Below are 13861 nucleotides of genomic sequence, written 5' to 3' on the forward strand. Positions count from 1 at the left end.
AATTACAAATGATCTACAGATTCCTGGCCATAAAGGGCTTATCACAGAAGCTTTATGAGAGACTGTTTTCACAGTGAAAAGGTGTCAGTCACATTTAAAAATTTTAGTTAACAATAAAAAGGGGGAGGTGACAGTGAAAAGCTGGAGGCAACAGTGAAAATTTGGAGCGAACGGTAAAAACGTGGAGGTAACAGTTAAAAGATGGAGGCAATTGTTAAAAGGTCGAGTTAACAGTAGCAAGGTGGAGATAACAGTGAAAAGCAGAGGTAACAGTGTGACTTAGGATGTCATACACAGATTTAATGTCAACAAGACATTTTATATCAATGGCGGGAGGTTCTTCGGTTTTAGATGGGAATAAAAAGAAAACCAGCCAGGAGCTTGAAAATAAACACAACGGTGACCACTTCATCTTTTGTGTTTCTTTTATTTGAAAATGCATTTTACATCTAACAAAGAAAAATATATAATATTTATAATAATATATAATGAATTGTCATTATGTACACTTCTTTACATTTCTGCACTAGAAATTTACACAATTGCAAATTTTATCGGGGGAACATTTATGTCCCCTTCAGATGCAGCAGCAGCCTGTACATACATTCATGGGTTAAAAAAAGCAAGCGTTTTTAAAAAAGCATTTCAAATTGAATGGAAGGAATGCATTGCTATTAGACTACACTATAGACCCCAGCTTCAGGTATCGTTGATACATGCTTCGTACAGGCAAAATGAACCATTATGAACGCATACCCAATCCCTGCACGACAAAAACACATACCACCTAATCATTAGGCATTTTGGTTCCTTATTTCGATACCGATGAAAGCCAATCTCGTGTCCGTTGGTTCGGGAGCGTGACTACGAATCACGTGCACAACAAGGCTACGATTTCTGAGACCGTCTGGTTTCACGTGCTAAAGAGTAACAGAATGAATGCAGCACCAACCGATTCCAGTTTTCCCACCAAATGTAATACCTCAGATGCCTAGTTTATTTTAGCGCGGCTATCTGCTAAAAGGCCTTGGATCGGGCAAGTAAATGTAGAAAGGCTGTAGATGGTTCCAGAAGCCTTGATGACTGACGGTAGACTACTGTGGTGATTTAAGTCAGTTTGCTACGGCCAGCAAAACTACTAACATTTCTAAGTGAACGTTACAAGCATCAGAAACGCTCTTTAAACATCAGATTTTGTACATGTTCAATGTTGCCCGCATATCATGAATGTTTTCCGGCAACAGGGTGATCAAATTAAGATGTACACTGTATCTGTACTTCAGGTTGTAACTGTAAGCTGTGAGAATCTTTAAAAACATAACCCATTAAACTAAAAGCTTAAATTAAACAGACATTGATATCAGGAATTTAGTTCTTCATGTCTCCAACATATTTTTTGTACATTAATTGTTTGCCACTGATGGACATATTTTTACAATGTCTTTCGTCAGACTTGATCAGATTGGTACAGCTTCTACAACATGCAAAGCTTTCACTGCTTGCCATGAAGATTGTATATAACCATGACTTGTCTAAAGCTTTCATTTTGATCAAATACTCAATGCTCAGTTGACATTGGCCCCAAAGAAGGACATGCGGTGTTGTTCCAAGGCCTGACACATGAACGACGTTATGATCCTAAAACAGCTGCTGACGCAGAACGTCTGAGAACATATCTGTTATCTGCAAACACGCCAAAGGAAAGGTTAAAATGATTCAATACTGATCAGAAAGCCAGTCATTTCACATAAAATCACAACACGCCATACGACGTGTGAATTTCCTTTATGTTGCAGCGGATTGTTAGCTGTTAACAGTCTTGCGTGCCTTTGACCAGACGAGGCCCCGCAGTCACAATCACAGTGCCCCTGTAGTTTAAAATAAGAGGTAACCTCCACATTTTGTCAATAAAAAACATTGTTATTAAAATAAGAGATAACCTCCACATTTTGCCAGTAGCTTATAATGGCACGATCCAGACGAAGGTCAGTAGTTCAACATGAACGTTTCAGACATTTTTCTTTGGTTTGAAGAACTACCCACTAAACGTTAAAAACTTCCTTGGCGATGAGAAGATAATTTCATCGTAGAGCAGAAGGAATGTTGATGCATTCAATAACTGGAAGACACATCAACATAAATTATTTCAAACCTTTGAAAGTGTAAAAATACTTAGCATAACAAAACCGTTTTTTTTTTAGATTCACATCTTAAAAATCTGAATGAGACAAACCCTAAAAAACAAAGAAAAAGCTATTTACAATAAATGTAGGTCTTCATTCAGTCCATATCTAATAAGTTCAACATTATAGCACAATTTGAATGTTATGGTAATTTCCTATTGAGCCAACATATGCGCTAACTTCAAATTCAGGAATATTGCCTTTAAATCTCAACTGCCCTTTGTTGTACTGAACTCAAACTACAGACCAACCCAATGATTCAAATATCAAGGTTTCATGTCAAGTAACAATTGTTGTTTTCTTTAAAATCTTTTTCTTTGCATTTACCTTATAAATTATCACAGTACCACAAAAATGCGTCGCACACTCTTGCACAAGCATACCCCCAAAAAGTGAAACTTTCAAAGTTGCTTGAATGTTTTTTCGGTCTGTCCCACCGTTTCCTCTTCAACTTGATATAGGAACCCTTCCTGGCATGGCCTCAGTCTAGCAGGACGAGAGGGGGGGGTCAATGGGTTCAGTTCGCGGAGCGAACTGTCCTGCTGCTTCGTGGAAAGCGGTGGACTTTGATGTGTTTAGACAGATGATCACTGCGGGCAAACTTTTTCTCGCAGACGGAACACTGGTAAGGCTTTACTCCAGAGTGAGAACGTCGGTGTCTGGAGAGTTCGTCTGACCTTGAGAACCTGATAAACAGACAGAAAAAGAGAACGAGGCGCATCAGACAACCAACATAGGTGCCACAGTTTCCCATAACACCGTGAGATAACAAGGCCCTCCTCTCAGTTGGACACAGCGGTAAAGATGCCCTAACTTCAATTCAGCCAACATCTGACAGCAGATAAACAATCTTGCGTCAACAGGAAATAGGGGTTTGTCACCCACTTTATCATTCGTTAACATTTGTTATAGGGGTTGATAAAAACATTTCTTGGGTAGTGGCCAACAGGATGGTCATAGCAAGATCCTACACCAGTACACGCCACAGAAACAAACGTGTCGTGCCCATATGATATCACCTCACAGAAAATGTTAAAAAGGGAGACGACACGACCGCCACAGAATGTTGTGGGGTCCAACGTAAAAGCACCTTAACACATGAACCGTATCGGTCAAACTCTTGACATATGGCTCGGCATCTACTGTAGCCAAACGGATCTATTTCACACTCATCATTGGCTAGCCTTCCATCGTTCTCAAGTCCTGACAAGGAGGGTTAATTTCCTGCCCCAGCCAGACTGTGTTTGTGTGCGTGTGTTTGCGCGGCATTAAAGCTACGTAATCTGTAAAAGGAGACTGATCTCGAAACACCTATCCAGCAGGCCCTTTTCCAAAGAAGGTGTTAATTCCCAGTGGTAATTCCATTATTGATAATGACTCATATGCTACACCACAGTATTTGAATTGGACAAGTGGTTCTGGGGATGTGGCTCAGTCTGGCACTGGAACACCTGATACAGCTCCTGTGTAATATAAGGTAGTATCCTACCAACTGTCTCTGTCATGCCTCCGGCACCTCTGCTTGCACTAAAGGAGCATCATGTTTAATTAACATTCTATTGGGTCTGGAGTATGCTTGCCGAAGTTGCTGCCAAAATCCCGGAGTTTCATCTGACAGCGATGCTATGAACTATATTGTAAATTACGTCTGGTTACTCTCTATACCCCCAAGCTGACAGTGTTCCTTATGTATTTCATGTTGAAACATGACGACCACATTTCATTCAGCTCTTGACTCAAACCCGGCCTTGCCCTGTCCTCGTCTTATGAGCCAATAAGGACTGTGGGAATTGGGGTAACTGAAGTGATGAAAGGTGAGAATTCTCTTATGGGAGTCTCTTACGATGTGTCCCCTGCAGGACAAACAAACGTGCTACCTACTTCTGACAAACAGCCCGACTCTTTCCCCAGGTACATTTCCCTGACTGAAATCGCTATGGTGTTAGTTGATTCACCGTGGCATCAGCGATGGTTTGAAAGGGAAAGAAGATGGGGGGGGGGCAGATTGCCTATCGTTGAAGAGCATTGGGTCAGTCACCAGAATGTGTCTGGTTGTAATCCCTGAGCCAGCAAGGTGTCTGGCCAGGCGCCCTTGAACACTTCCTGTAAGTGACACTGGATAGAAGCATAAGAGGGTCGGCTAAATGATTGATGTGTTAATTGGAGTCCCTTTGAGGCTGGGAGGGATGCTCGGGTATGGAGTGGGAGACATGACTGCCCGCCTACAGCTTCCACAGATTAGTCAGTCACTACACTCTGACTCTGTTGGAGCCTGTCCCTGAACTCAGCCCTGCAGCGTACATACACAGATAAGAGCAGTCGAGAGGAGGGGCTGGCGGACGTCTGTGGTGAATTACAAGAACTAAGGGCTCAATTCAATCAAACCTCGATGCCAGGGTGACCCCCCCCCCCGGCCTCACAGGTATGCTATACTCTTGGGTGAATATTATAAAGAATGACACTGCGTAAACATTGCAATGGCACGTTTGAATGAATCCCAGGCTTTAAGTGCATCTTAAACTCTTTCCTGTAAACATGGTGTATAAACACACGTTTAATGGAACTTATATCATAGTACATGAGTATGAAGGCTCCTCCATTTGGCAAAACAATAACAACTTCAGACCAGTAGCCTGGGCTATATAAGATGTTCCTGTTCAAAACTATCCAGTTCTCAGGACATCCATTAAGCACCATCCATTAAGCTCCAGAAATCACATCCTTATGTTCAAAATTTGAACAGTGGACACAAAGAAATATCTTAATATCATTCATGTTCCCATGCAAGATTAATACCGAAGTGAAAGTGCACCAACTACCAAAAATAGTGATTACGCCTCATTGTACAGGAAAGCGGCAAAAGATCTTTGCTGAAAGTTTAGCAGGTCGATCCAAACCCACAGCAGTACATAAGCACCAGAGGCAGTGGGCCCGGCCTGCTGGACCAACCGGTGTTGCTGCTCCAGCTCACAGGTTAGTTCCTACTTGCGTGTATTTAGTGGGTTTTACTTATGTAGGGAGGGGTGATGCACAGGAAATCCATACCATTACTTATCACACCCTTTGGTGAACTGTGAGAGCAAACCAAAATAATTCAAAAACACTGATTGTTATATTGTATTTCTTTTACGTAATGTAATTCACTTTTTGGCGGTGCACCTTATATTGACATTAGCCCACTTGCAAATATGGGATGAATATTAAAATGCTAAAATAACAGAAGTGGTCTTGCTGAAAAGTACACAAGTTCCTATATTTTAGCTCATTGCATGAGACAGCACTTGGCAAGGATGTAACAACCAACTAATGTGTTGACAACTTTGTAGCGTACCAAATTCGCTGCTCTTAAAGTTTTATGAGCTCAGATTCTCTGTATTCAACACAGGTAGATCTGTCACTGCTCCACTCTAATCTTGAGGGGCACTTCATTAAAACATCGATCCTGTACATAACTAGACCAATCACCTGCTTTATCGTTCTGCAGCTAGGAGTGCTGTGACAGGACACTGCTGACAGATTTGCTAACAGCTTTCACTGGCAGACTTGGAAATCGCCAACAAAGTCAGTGGACAACGTACACAATATTTACACTACATTATGAGTATACATATAAAATAATTAATTTAACTAATTTGTTTTTGTAAAATGTAATGGAGTAAAGAGCAAGACACTTCCTTAGCTGAGTGAGAGCACAAGTACAGACCACAGAGAAAGTATCAGTTCCTTCAAAAATGTACTTAAGTATATGTAATATTTTACAAACCAAACCTGGAATTATGCGTGTGAGCAGATGCCAGAGGAATCCCAACTCTGCAGTGGGATGTGTCATTTGGGTATTATGCACATCTGAGAATAAGAGGAATGTAAAAATAAAGAGTGATGTTGTTACAACACAACATGGTGATACAAAGACACAGATGGCTGCCAGGGCAAATTTCCCAAGCTCCCTTCCATTGCTTCACCAGCAGGCTGATAAGGATAAGTGCCCCCTCAGACAGAAAGAGACCCCACCGTGCCCTAGGGGAGGGTTTTCATGGGGACAATGACAACAGAGCAGTCGTGTGTTGGGGCTATCCCCAACTGCTAAACGCGACCAATCTAATCGGACAGACACCTTCTCACCAGCTTCACCTTTGGGCTCCCTCTTACTTATGCGTGGTTGTGCAACTAAGCTGGGTGAAAGAGGCTAGGCGAGTGGACTATAGACTGAAGCGTTGCAAGATCACAGGTCAAACAATAGGTTAAACTTTAGCAGCTGAAGAATTATCTTGATTTCCAAAGTGGAAACAGACAAACAAGCTTGAAACTCCTTTGACCCACCAACAGACCATGGAGTGTAATCTCATTACCATGCCCTAGACTCTGCCAAAATACTGCTACCAAAACTTTGAACTTGACTGAAATGTGCAACCGAGTGCAGACAATTAGCAAACAGAGAGACAGCTAGAAAGGGACAAAGTCTGCCCACCCTTCAAAAGGTTTTATCTAATCTCAGAAAAAGCTTTTGACGAAAACTGAGACATGGACACAACGAAAAGAGAACAGATCAAATATGGACCATTAATTATGAGAGGGACAATGATCAATTTAGTTCCAGATCTTCTGCAATTAGTCTGACACGAAACCTGGAACATGTGGTATCTTTTCTCGTAAAATGTGGCTCTGTTTTGAGCAGCTGGAGGGAACGGCATCATATATCTCTCCCTGGTAATCAGCCACCAAAGGAAATTGATAACCCTGCTAACCTCCGTGTCGGGAAACGATTCATCTCAGATAAAACAACAGTCAATGTTTATTCTGTCGCTTCTGCTGATCGATCATTGACTGGTGTACTATTATACTGCATCACAAGTATTATACTATAATTCTGCACCCGGTCAAACCCGCTCGCTCACTGTGACTCCTGGGCTTTGTACTGACCGTATATGTCAAGTGTATGCAGTGTCATGAACGTGACATAGCGCCACTCACCTCCATCCACATCCGGGCCAGGTGCAGGCGAAGGGCTTCTCCCCCGTGTGTCGCCTCAGGTGGGCCTTGAGGTGGCTGCTCTTGGTGTACATCTTGGCACAGCCGGGGAAAGTGCACTTGTGCATTTTTATAAGGTCCGCCACCGAGCTCTTCTGGAACTTCGGCCCTCCCGCCAGGAGACCCGCCGACTGGCCGCCCCCAAGCCCGGCCTCCCCCGCGCCCAAGGGCTTGGCGGCTATCGGCACGGGCGCGATGCGCACAAATTTGGACGACGCGCCGCTGAGATTGGACGGCGACACCAGCTGGGGAACCAGGGCAAATGTCTGGCCCTGGATGCTGACCAGGAGCTGTGCGATTTTGATGTCCGAGGAGGGCGGGGTTGTCGGCTGGGGTACCGGTATGGCGCTGGGACTGGGCTCCTGCTTAATCTGGATGGGTTGAATCTGCAGAATGACAGGTGCCACACTGGATCCCTCCACTGATGCAGGGGAACCAGCGGGGTCCTCCTGTTTAATCTCAGTGGAACTGTTGGACTCTGCAACTGCAGGGGTTGAGCTGCGTTTGGTCTCTGCGGTGCGGACCGCGACTCCAGGATGGGTTTGACCGGGGCACTCTAGCCCGGCCTCCGACCCCGTCACGTGACTGTCCGTCATCCCGTCATCACTAGCCTCCCGTTTCAGCGCCACCGCCTCCATATTCTCCTCCAGGAACTCCTCAATCTCCTCCAGGGTAGGCTGAAACAGCAGCCCCGCGTGATCCTCCAGGTCCACCGAGAACCTAGGGAACTCAAAGCTCTCCTCTTTGGTCGGCGGAGACAGGCGGATCTTCTTCGACTCCCACGCTAGACCCATTGGGAGGACGGGAGGTGCTGAGGGGCACAGGGAGGGCGTAACGTCCCTACCCAATGTGGCCTGGGAGAGCAGGATGTCCAGGAGACCATCCTGGCTCTCTCCGCTGGAGCAACTGCCACTGCAGCTGGAGCCCAGGAGCTGGGACTCAGGGCTGGAGCAGGACCGAGGGCTGGACGAGTCACTCAGGTCGTCCTCTGAGAACGGGGGGGACAGTGCCTGGTAGATGCCGGTGTCTGTCACCATATCCGATGGGTGACGGTCGGCTGGAGAGCTGGCGTAATACAGAAAGGTCTCCTCGCCGACCGGCAAGTGATCAACCATTCCCCCGACCGGAGCCAGTCGTGCCTCTGCTAGTGTCGCTCTGGTTAACGCTGGCGTATGATTCGGTTTCTCCTCTTCTCCCTGCAAAACAGGAATATATGTGCATCACTGGTGCAAAACGTCATGGCAGTAGAGACAAGGAAAGAGGGATTCAAAGGGGAGACGGAGAGGAATAGAAAGACAAAAACATCCTGTTATTATCTGATATAAGATAAGTTAATAGTTAAGTGGGAAGGAAAACACAAATCTACGTTTCACAACGATGCCAAATACAGATGTACCATATAATGCCATTTGATTTCACTTCACAAGTTACCGTTTGGGTAACAGGTTCAATTTCAGGAGTAGGCCAATGTTTCCACTGCAAATTAAGCCTTAAACCAAGGCAGATGGCACAACGGCACTTGTAAAACAAAAACATTATAATAAATTTGATATTAATTGTAATATTACTAAAATAGTACACCTAGGCTAATTTCCATGGGCTACAGCATGAGCAAAGCTTTTTTCAATCTAACCTGCCAGCTTGAAAGAGTCAACTTAACCACATATTTCAGGAGATTTTAATCATCATTTGTTCGAATTCATACTTCAAAACCTTTCATTCTAGAAGATTGGTAGACATAACAATGGAAAAATAACAATGTTTTAAGTAAGGATTTGGTGGATTTTATCAAGCAATCTGCTTGGAAAATCAGAATGTTCGAAGAGGCTTGTTGACAAATAATCCGCGACATTGGCTTTAATCATTTTGAGTGTATTACGTGCATTACATTGTAATGTCTGACAACATCTGCAAATGTGAGGGCTTTAATGCACAGACTAGTTGAGCGCCCTCTTGCGTAGGCTACAGCGCCCAATGGTTTGACCGAGAATAACCTTAACATCTAAAACGTTTGACAGGGTTGACTACAAACAGCCCTAATGGATCTGGCTGGAAGCGATTCATTACTGTTACACTCCTAGGTATTTGAATAATAAATTAAAAAAACATCAAAACAAATATTTGGAAGATAAAATAGCAATACACCGACAACTAAAGAGACTGCAACACTGATAACGTGACAGACACTCGTATTTCCTTATTTTCATATAATTTAATCCAGTAACCTAAGCATCTCAAATATCCAAAGCGGTGCAGTTTTGATGCGCACAGGCCTATCACTATATAAATGTTTTACTAATATATAAGCATATGCACATTGTCTGCGAACATAAGCCTAATCATTCGACGTAAAAGGATCCTGAAGTATGTGCAATAAGAAGGCATGGGGCACCATGCGTTCCTTCAACCTGAACATGTTGTTGTGCAGGCTTGCAGCGTTGGCTGAAGGATGCACTCCGGGGAGCACGCACCAATGGCTTTCTGCTATCTACAACTATGTGAAACACTATTTACGCGGCCTCATATCTATCTGCACTAACCTTTATGTGTCGAGAGAATTTTAGTCCGTCCACTTGTAGTAAGAGATCAATTCCCCGTTGGTGAAGTCCGTCAGTCAATAGTAGCGTAGTGACTAAGCCCTTGAGACGAGCTTCGCAACGCGGAGCAGAATGGCTGGAGCTACGCTCTACGGTGGTAGTACTACATTACCATCATATGATTGGTGCTGTGTAGGTTATAAGTAATTAGGGGCTGGGTTATGAAGGCTCGTCTGCACTGTGTTTTCTATTTGCTGGCACGCTTGGAGGCTGGGCTTCACGTTTGTAGTTCATAAACTCGCTGACAGAATGCGAGGCAATGTAGTTAGTTAGCACTCGCTATCGGCAACTTTTACGCAATCACAGTGAATGTCACATTCATATGAATTGTTTTGAGGGTAGTGAAGTTATTTGACATACTCAACGTTTTTAAAAGTGTCCAGAAAATGGGCTGAAACTCTGCTGTCCTACCGTTACGGGGTGAGCCAGTAGCCTGATCAAAGGTTACTGGTTTAGATGATTGGAGCGACCAGGTGTGGCTGAGTCCTTGAGCAAAGCATTCACCACTATCGCTCCGTGCAGGTGTGTCAGGTTAGTTGAATGAAGGGACACATTTCCATTACAGTGCAACAGCGCAAATATACAATGCGCAACTATTTCTGCATATTATTAATTTCATATTTTTTTTAAATTAATAATACTAATGATGTGTGCGTTTGAATCTGAAAAGGTTTGTGTGGCGTAAAATCGTAAACGTAATCCAACAGGTCTGTTCATGGGCCGTGGGCATTTAAAGGAGCTTCCTGACTGCTCCTTCGGCTCACTCCGAGCCACGCCCACGTCTCAGTCCCCGCGTGCAGTGGCAGACTTACAACCCAGGCTCCACACACGGCCCTCTGTCGCCCCACTTAGTTCAAATGTCTCCCGATTAGTTAAAACGCTAAATGGCCAGGAAGCAACGGATTACGCACAGGTTCTTGCCGAATGGCACATCAGTGAAAGTCTTGCACAGGCCATTCCTTCTCTTACTAAACAAGCCGTTTTGACTTTGTGGAGGGACAAGTGGTTTCATTGTAGTCTAGCGACCCACAGGCCCTTTACGCACATTAGTTGACTGATGATGTAAGAAGTAACCACGTGATAATTTACTTAGACCATGTTAAATGGTAATCTTCTCCCTAGACAGGCTTACTCTTCTTTATTCTACAGCTACACCCCACGTGGACAGAAAGACCTGCCAGGAGTAATGGGTTGGATGCAAACTCAATATTACCGGACAGGACCACACAGAACCGGAACCTGAGGACCATGGTGCTTGTTCACAGGGAAGGAGGGGGAACCTGGAAGGAATGGGATCATGTCCAAACCCCACATCCCAGACCCAAGTACTTCACTCTGGCTCCTCCGGCCTCTTGGCCCGTCCACTCAGTCCAGTCTAAGCTCTTCTCTGTCCTGTCACCCCCATGGCGGAACCAGCTCCCCCTCCCAATGCTAGTAAACACCACAATAAAATTGCTACTCCCTGGACAGGAGCATCTGCTAGGTGCACATTTCAGTCATTTTGTGGGCGTTCTTACCCAGAACCACAGTAGTGAGTGTGTAATTCTGGCCCCCCATTGGAGTCAAATCCACAACCCTGGCATTGCAAGCACCCAGCTGTTATCAGGTGGGTTCACCAGGAATCCTGTGTAGATGACAAAAGAGAGAAGAACAAACAAATTGACATAGTCCAATGCTTTGCAGTCCTTAATGTATGATTCGTGTATGATTAGTGTATTATTAGTGTATCATTAGTGTATGATTAGTGAATTATTAGTGTATTATTAGTGTATGATTAGTGCATTATTAGTGTATCATTAGTGTATGATTATTGTATGATTAGTGTATCATTAGTGTATTATTAGTGTATCATTAGTGTATGATTAGTGTATGATTATTGTATGATTAGTGTATCATTAGTGTATGATTAGTGTATCATTAGTGTATGATTAGTGTATCATTAGTGTATTATTAGTGTATGATTAGTGTATGATTATTGTATCATTAGTGTATGATTAGTGTATCATTAGCGTATGATTATTGTATCATTAGTGTATCATTAGTGTATGGTTATTGTATGATTAGTGTATGATTATTGTATGATTGCACACCATAGTGATCGTCTTTCCAGAAAGCGTTAGCCTGCAATCACTGGACCAGGCTGGGGTGTTGATGTGTTGTCTTCAAGTCGCGGTGTTGAAACAAGATTAATTATTCTGTATACTAAGGGACTGTTAGGGGCAACAGGACACTAGAATTCAGCCTTGGACAGATCCTTCTGCTTTGACACAGAGAAGGCTGTGTGACGAACTGCTGTCAAGAGGTTGCACTCCCAAACAAATACTGTCAAGAGGTTGCACTCCCAACCAAATACTGTCAAGAGGTTGCACTCCCAACCAAATACTGTAAAATGCAGCACCAATTTGTTTTTTATTTGAGAGCCACTGTGAATAATACTAAGTTTCCTCTAATGTGGACACCACACATCCCCTCCCAGGGCTCCCCTCTGGTTCTTCTGCCTAATGCACTTATTAGACAGCTTAGTGGGCTTTTGTTACACCGGACTGTCTCATCCTCTTTAATGGATTAGGCCCTTGCCTTTTGCCTACTTCGACTAAATATATTTACACTAAACCTGTATTTACCGCTACCCAGTTGGATTTGGGGATATCAGTTATTGTAATTCAACATAAAAATGCCTTGACCTTAAGAATGAAAACTGAAATGTTGTTTGAACAGCGTGCAAGGTATTTGAAAAAGATTACTGAAAATAGGTAAAAAAGAATTGCAATGATAGCAGAGTTGAAGCATAGACACACGCACACACGCACACTCGAGCACCTAATTTAAATCCCCAAATTACATGACACCTGTAAAAAGAAAAAATCACACACTGCAGCGTTTCTTGACATCACGACACGACACGACGGCGTACAGCGAGCCCCCCCCCCCCACCCTATAGCCAGGCGCTCCACAATAGACAGCAGGTTTGTACCCAGCCAGCAACTTGGAGCTTGATTTGGACAGGCCTGCAGTCTGGAGGCAACATACAGTAAGCCAGAGTACATAGCCAAATTACGGCCACCGACCTACATCTGTACGTCTGTTTCCAAGCTGTTCAGGTGTGATAAGGTACCTCTCAATGGTCTCCTTGCAGAACTACAGTGACTGTTATTTGGACAACAACAACAACACACCTTGTCAACGCACACACACACACACACACACACTCTCTCTAACACAAGTGTGGGTTTTTCCCCCGCAAAAGAGACTTGAATGCAAAGAGGAGATTCTGGGAGAGGAGGAGACCCCTGTGGTCTCTAGTGAGTTTGAAGAACCCGCTGCATTCACCCTGCCTACAGGCCAGGAGGGAGAGACAGAAAGAGCGAGATAGGGACAATACGAGTTAGAGAGTGACTAAGGCAATGTCTCCCGACCTTTTTCAGTTACTGTACCCCCAAAATGTTTTTGCACTGCTTTCAGTACCCCTGAAGTACCCCCTCATGTTAATTTCACTAGTAAGTCTATGGTGTCATGAGTGTTTTCAAGTACCCCCTGTGGAGAGGCCAAGTACCCCCAGGGGTCCTAGTACCCCTGGTTGGGAACCACTGGACTAAGGTGCTAACATTCTCAAGTTTGTGATTCCAATCTTGCAGTCAACAAACCGCAACCCCCTCCCCACCAGCGTGTTCAGAATCCAGTGAAAGTACTTGATAAACAACGGACGATGTTCCGGAGAAAGCACACTGGTAGACAACGCTTTGCTGTGGTACGTCGGCCATACATTGAACGTCTGAAAACATTCACTCACTACTCTAAGCCGCTCTGAAAAGAGTGTCTGCTAAATTACTTAAATGTAGATAGGTTAACAACAAGGATACCATAGAAAGATAGACAGATAAACATAAAAATAACAATAAATCACATTAAACACATATCAGATTGCAAAATATGAAACATGGCCATGTGTAGGTGAAAAATAAGTATGAATATTGAGCTTTAAAGAATACAGAACTTTTTCAGTAGCAAGAGTTCGATTTGGTTGTGGACACATAACTTTTGGAAAAGCTTGAT

The 13861-nt window shown here is 43.8% G+C and overlaps 1 protein-coding gene across 2 annotated transcripts; it reads right to left on the minus strand.

Moving 5' to 3' along the window:
* Positions 1 to 1648: 1648 nt before the first annotated feature.
* On the minus strand, positions 1649 to 9949 carry klf15 (Kruppel-like factor 15). Of its 2 annotated transcripts, XR_829010.3 has the most exons (4): positions 9752 to 9949; positions 7155 to 8407; positions 5952 to 6029; positions 2789 to 2869 (listed from the first exon to the last, which is right to left on the minus strand). XR_829010.3 is itself a non-coding variant. In XM_010893369.3 (3 exons), the coding sequence occupies exons 2-3, from the start codon at positions 8324 to 8326 to the stop codon at positions 2701 to 2703; spliced, it is 1341 nt and encodes a 446-aa protein (XP_010891671.1). In that variant the 5' UTR covers positions 8327 to 8407; positions 9752 to 9945; the 3' UTR covers positions 1649 to 2700. The 2 variants fall into 2 exon arrangements, 1 of the variants encoding a protein (XP_010891671.1); XM_010893369.3 differs by lacking the exon at positions 5952 to 6029 and having other exon boundaries at positions 1649 to 2869; positions 9752 to 9945.
* Positions 9950 to 13861: the final 3912 nt, after the last annotated feature.

This window comes from Esox lucius, chromosome 12 (genome assembly GCF_011004845.1).
Source record: "Esox lucius isolate fEsoLuc1 chromosome 12, fEsoLuc1.pri, whole genome shotgun sequence".
Classification (NCBI taxonomy): domain Eukaryota; kingdom Metazoa; phylum Chordata; class Actinopteri; order Esociformes; family Esocidae; genus Esox; species Esox lucius.

Coding starts and splice junctions, on each gene's coding strand:
- klf15 (XM_010893369.3), bottom strand. CDS start 8,326: ATGGTTGATCACTTGCCGGTCGGCGAGGAGACCTTTCTGTATTACGCC. Junction 2,870..7,154: donor TGGCCCGGATGTGGATGGAG/GTGAGTGGCGCT, acceptor TCTGTTTATCAG/GTTCTCAAGGTCAGACGAAC.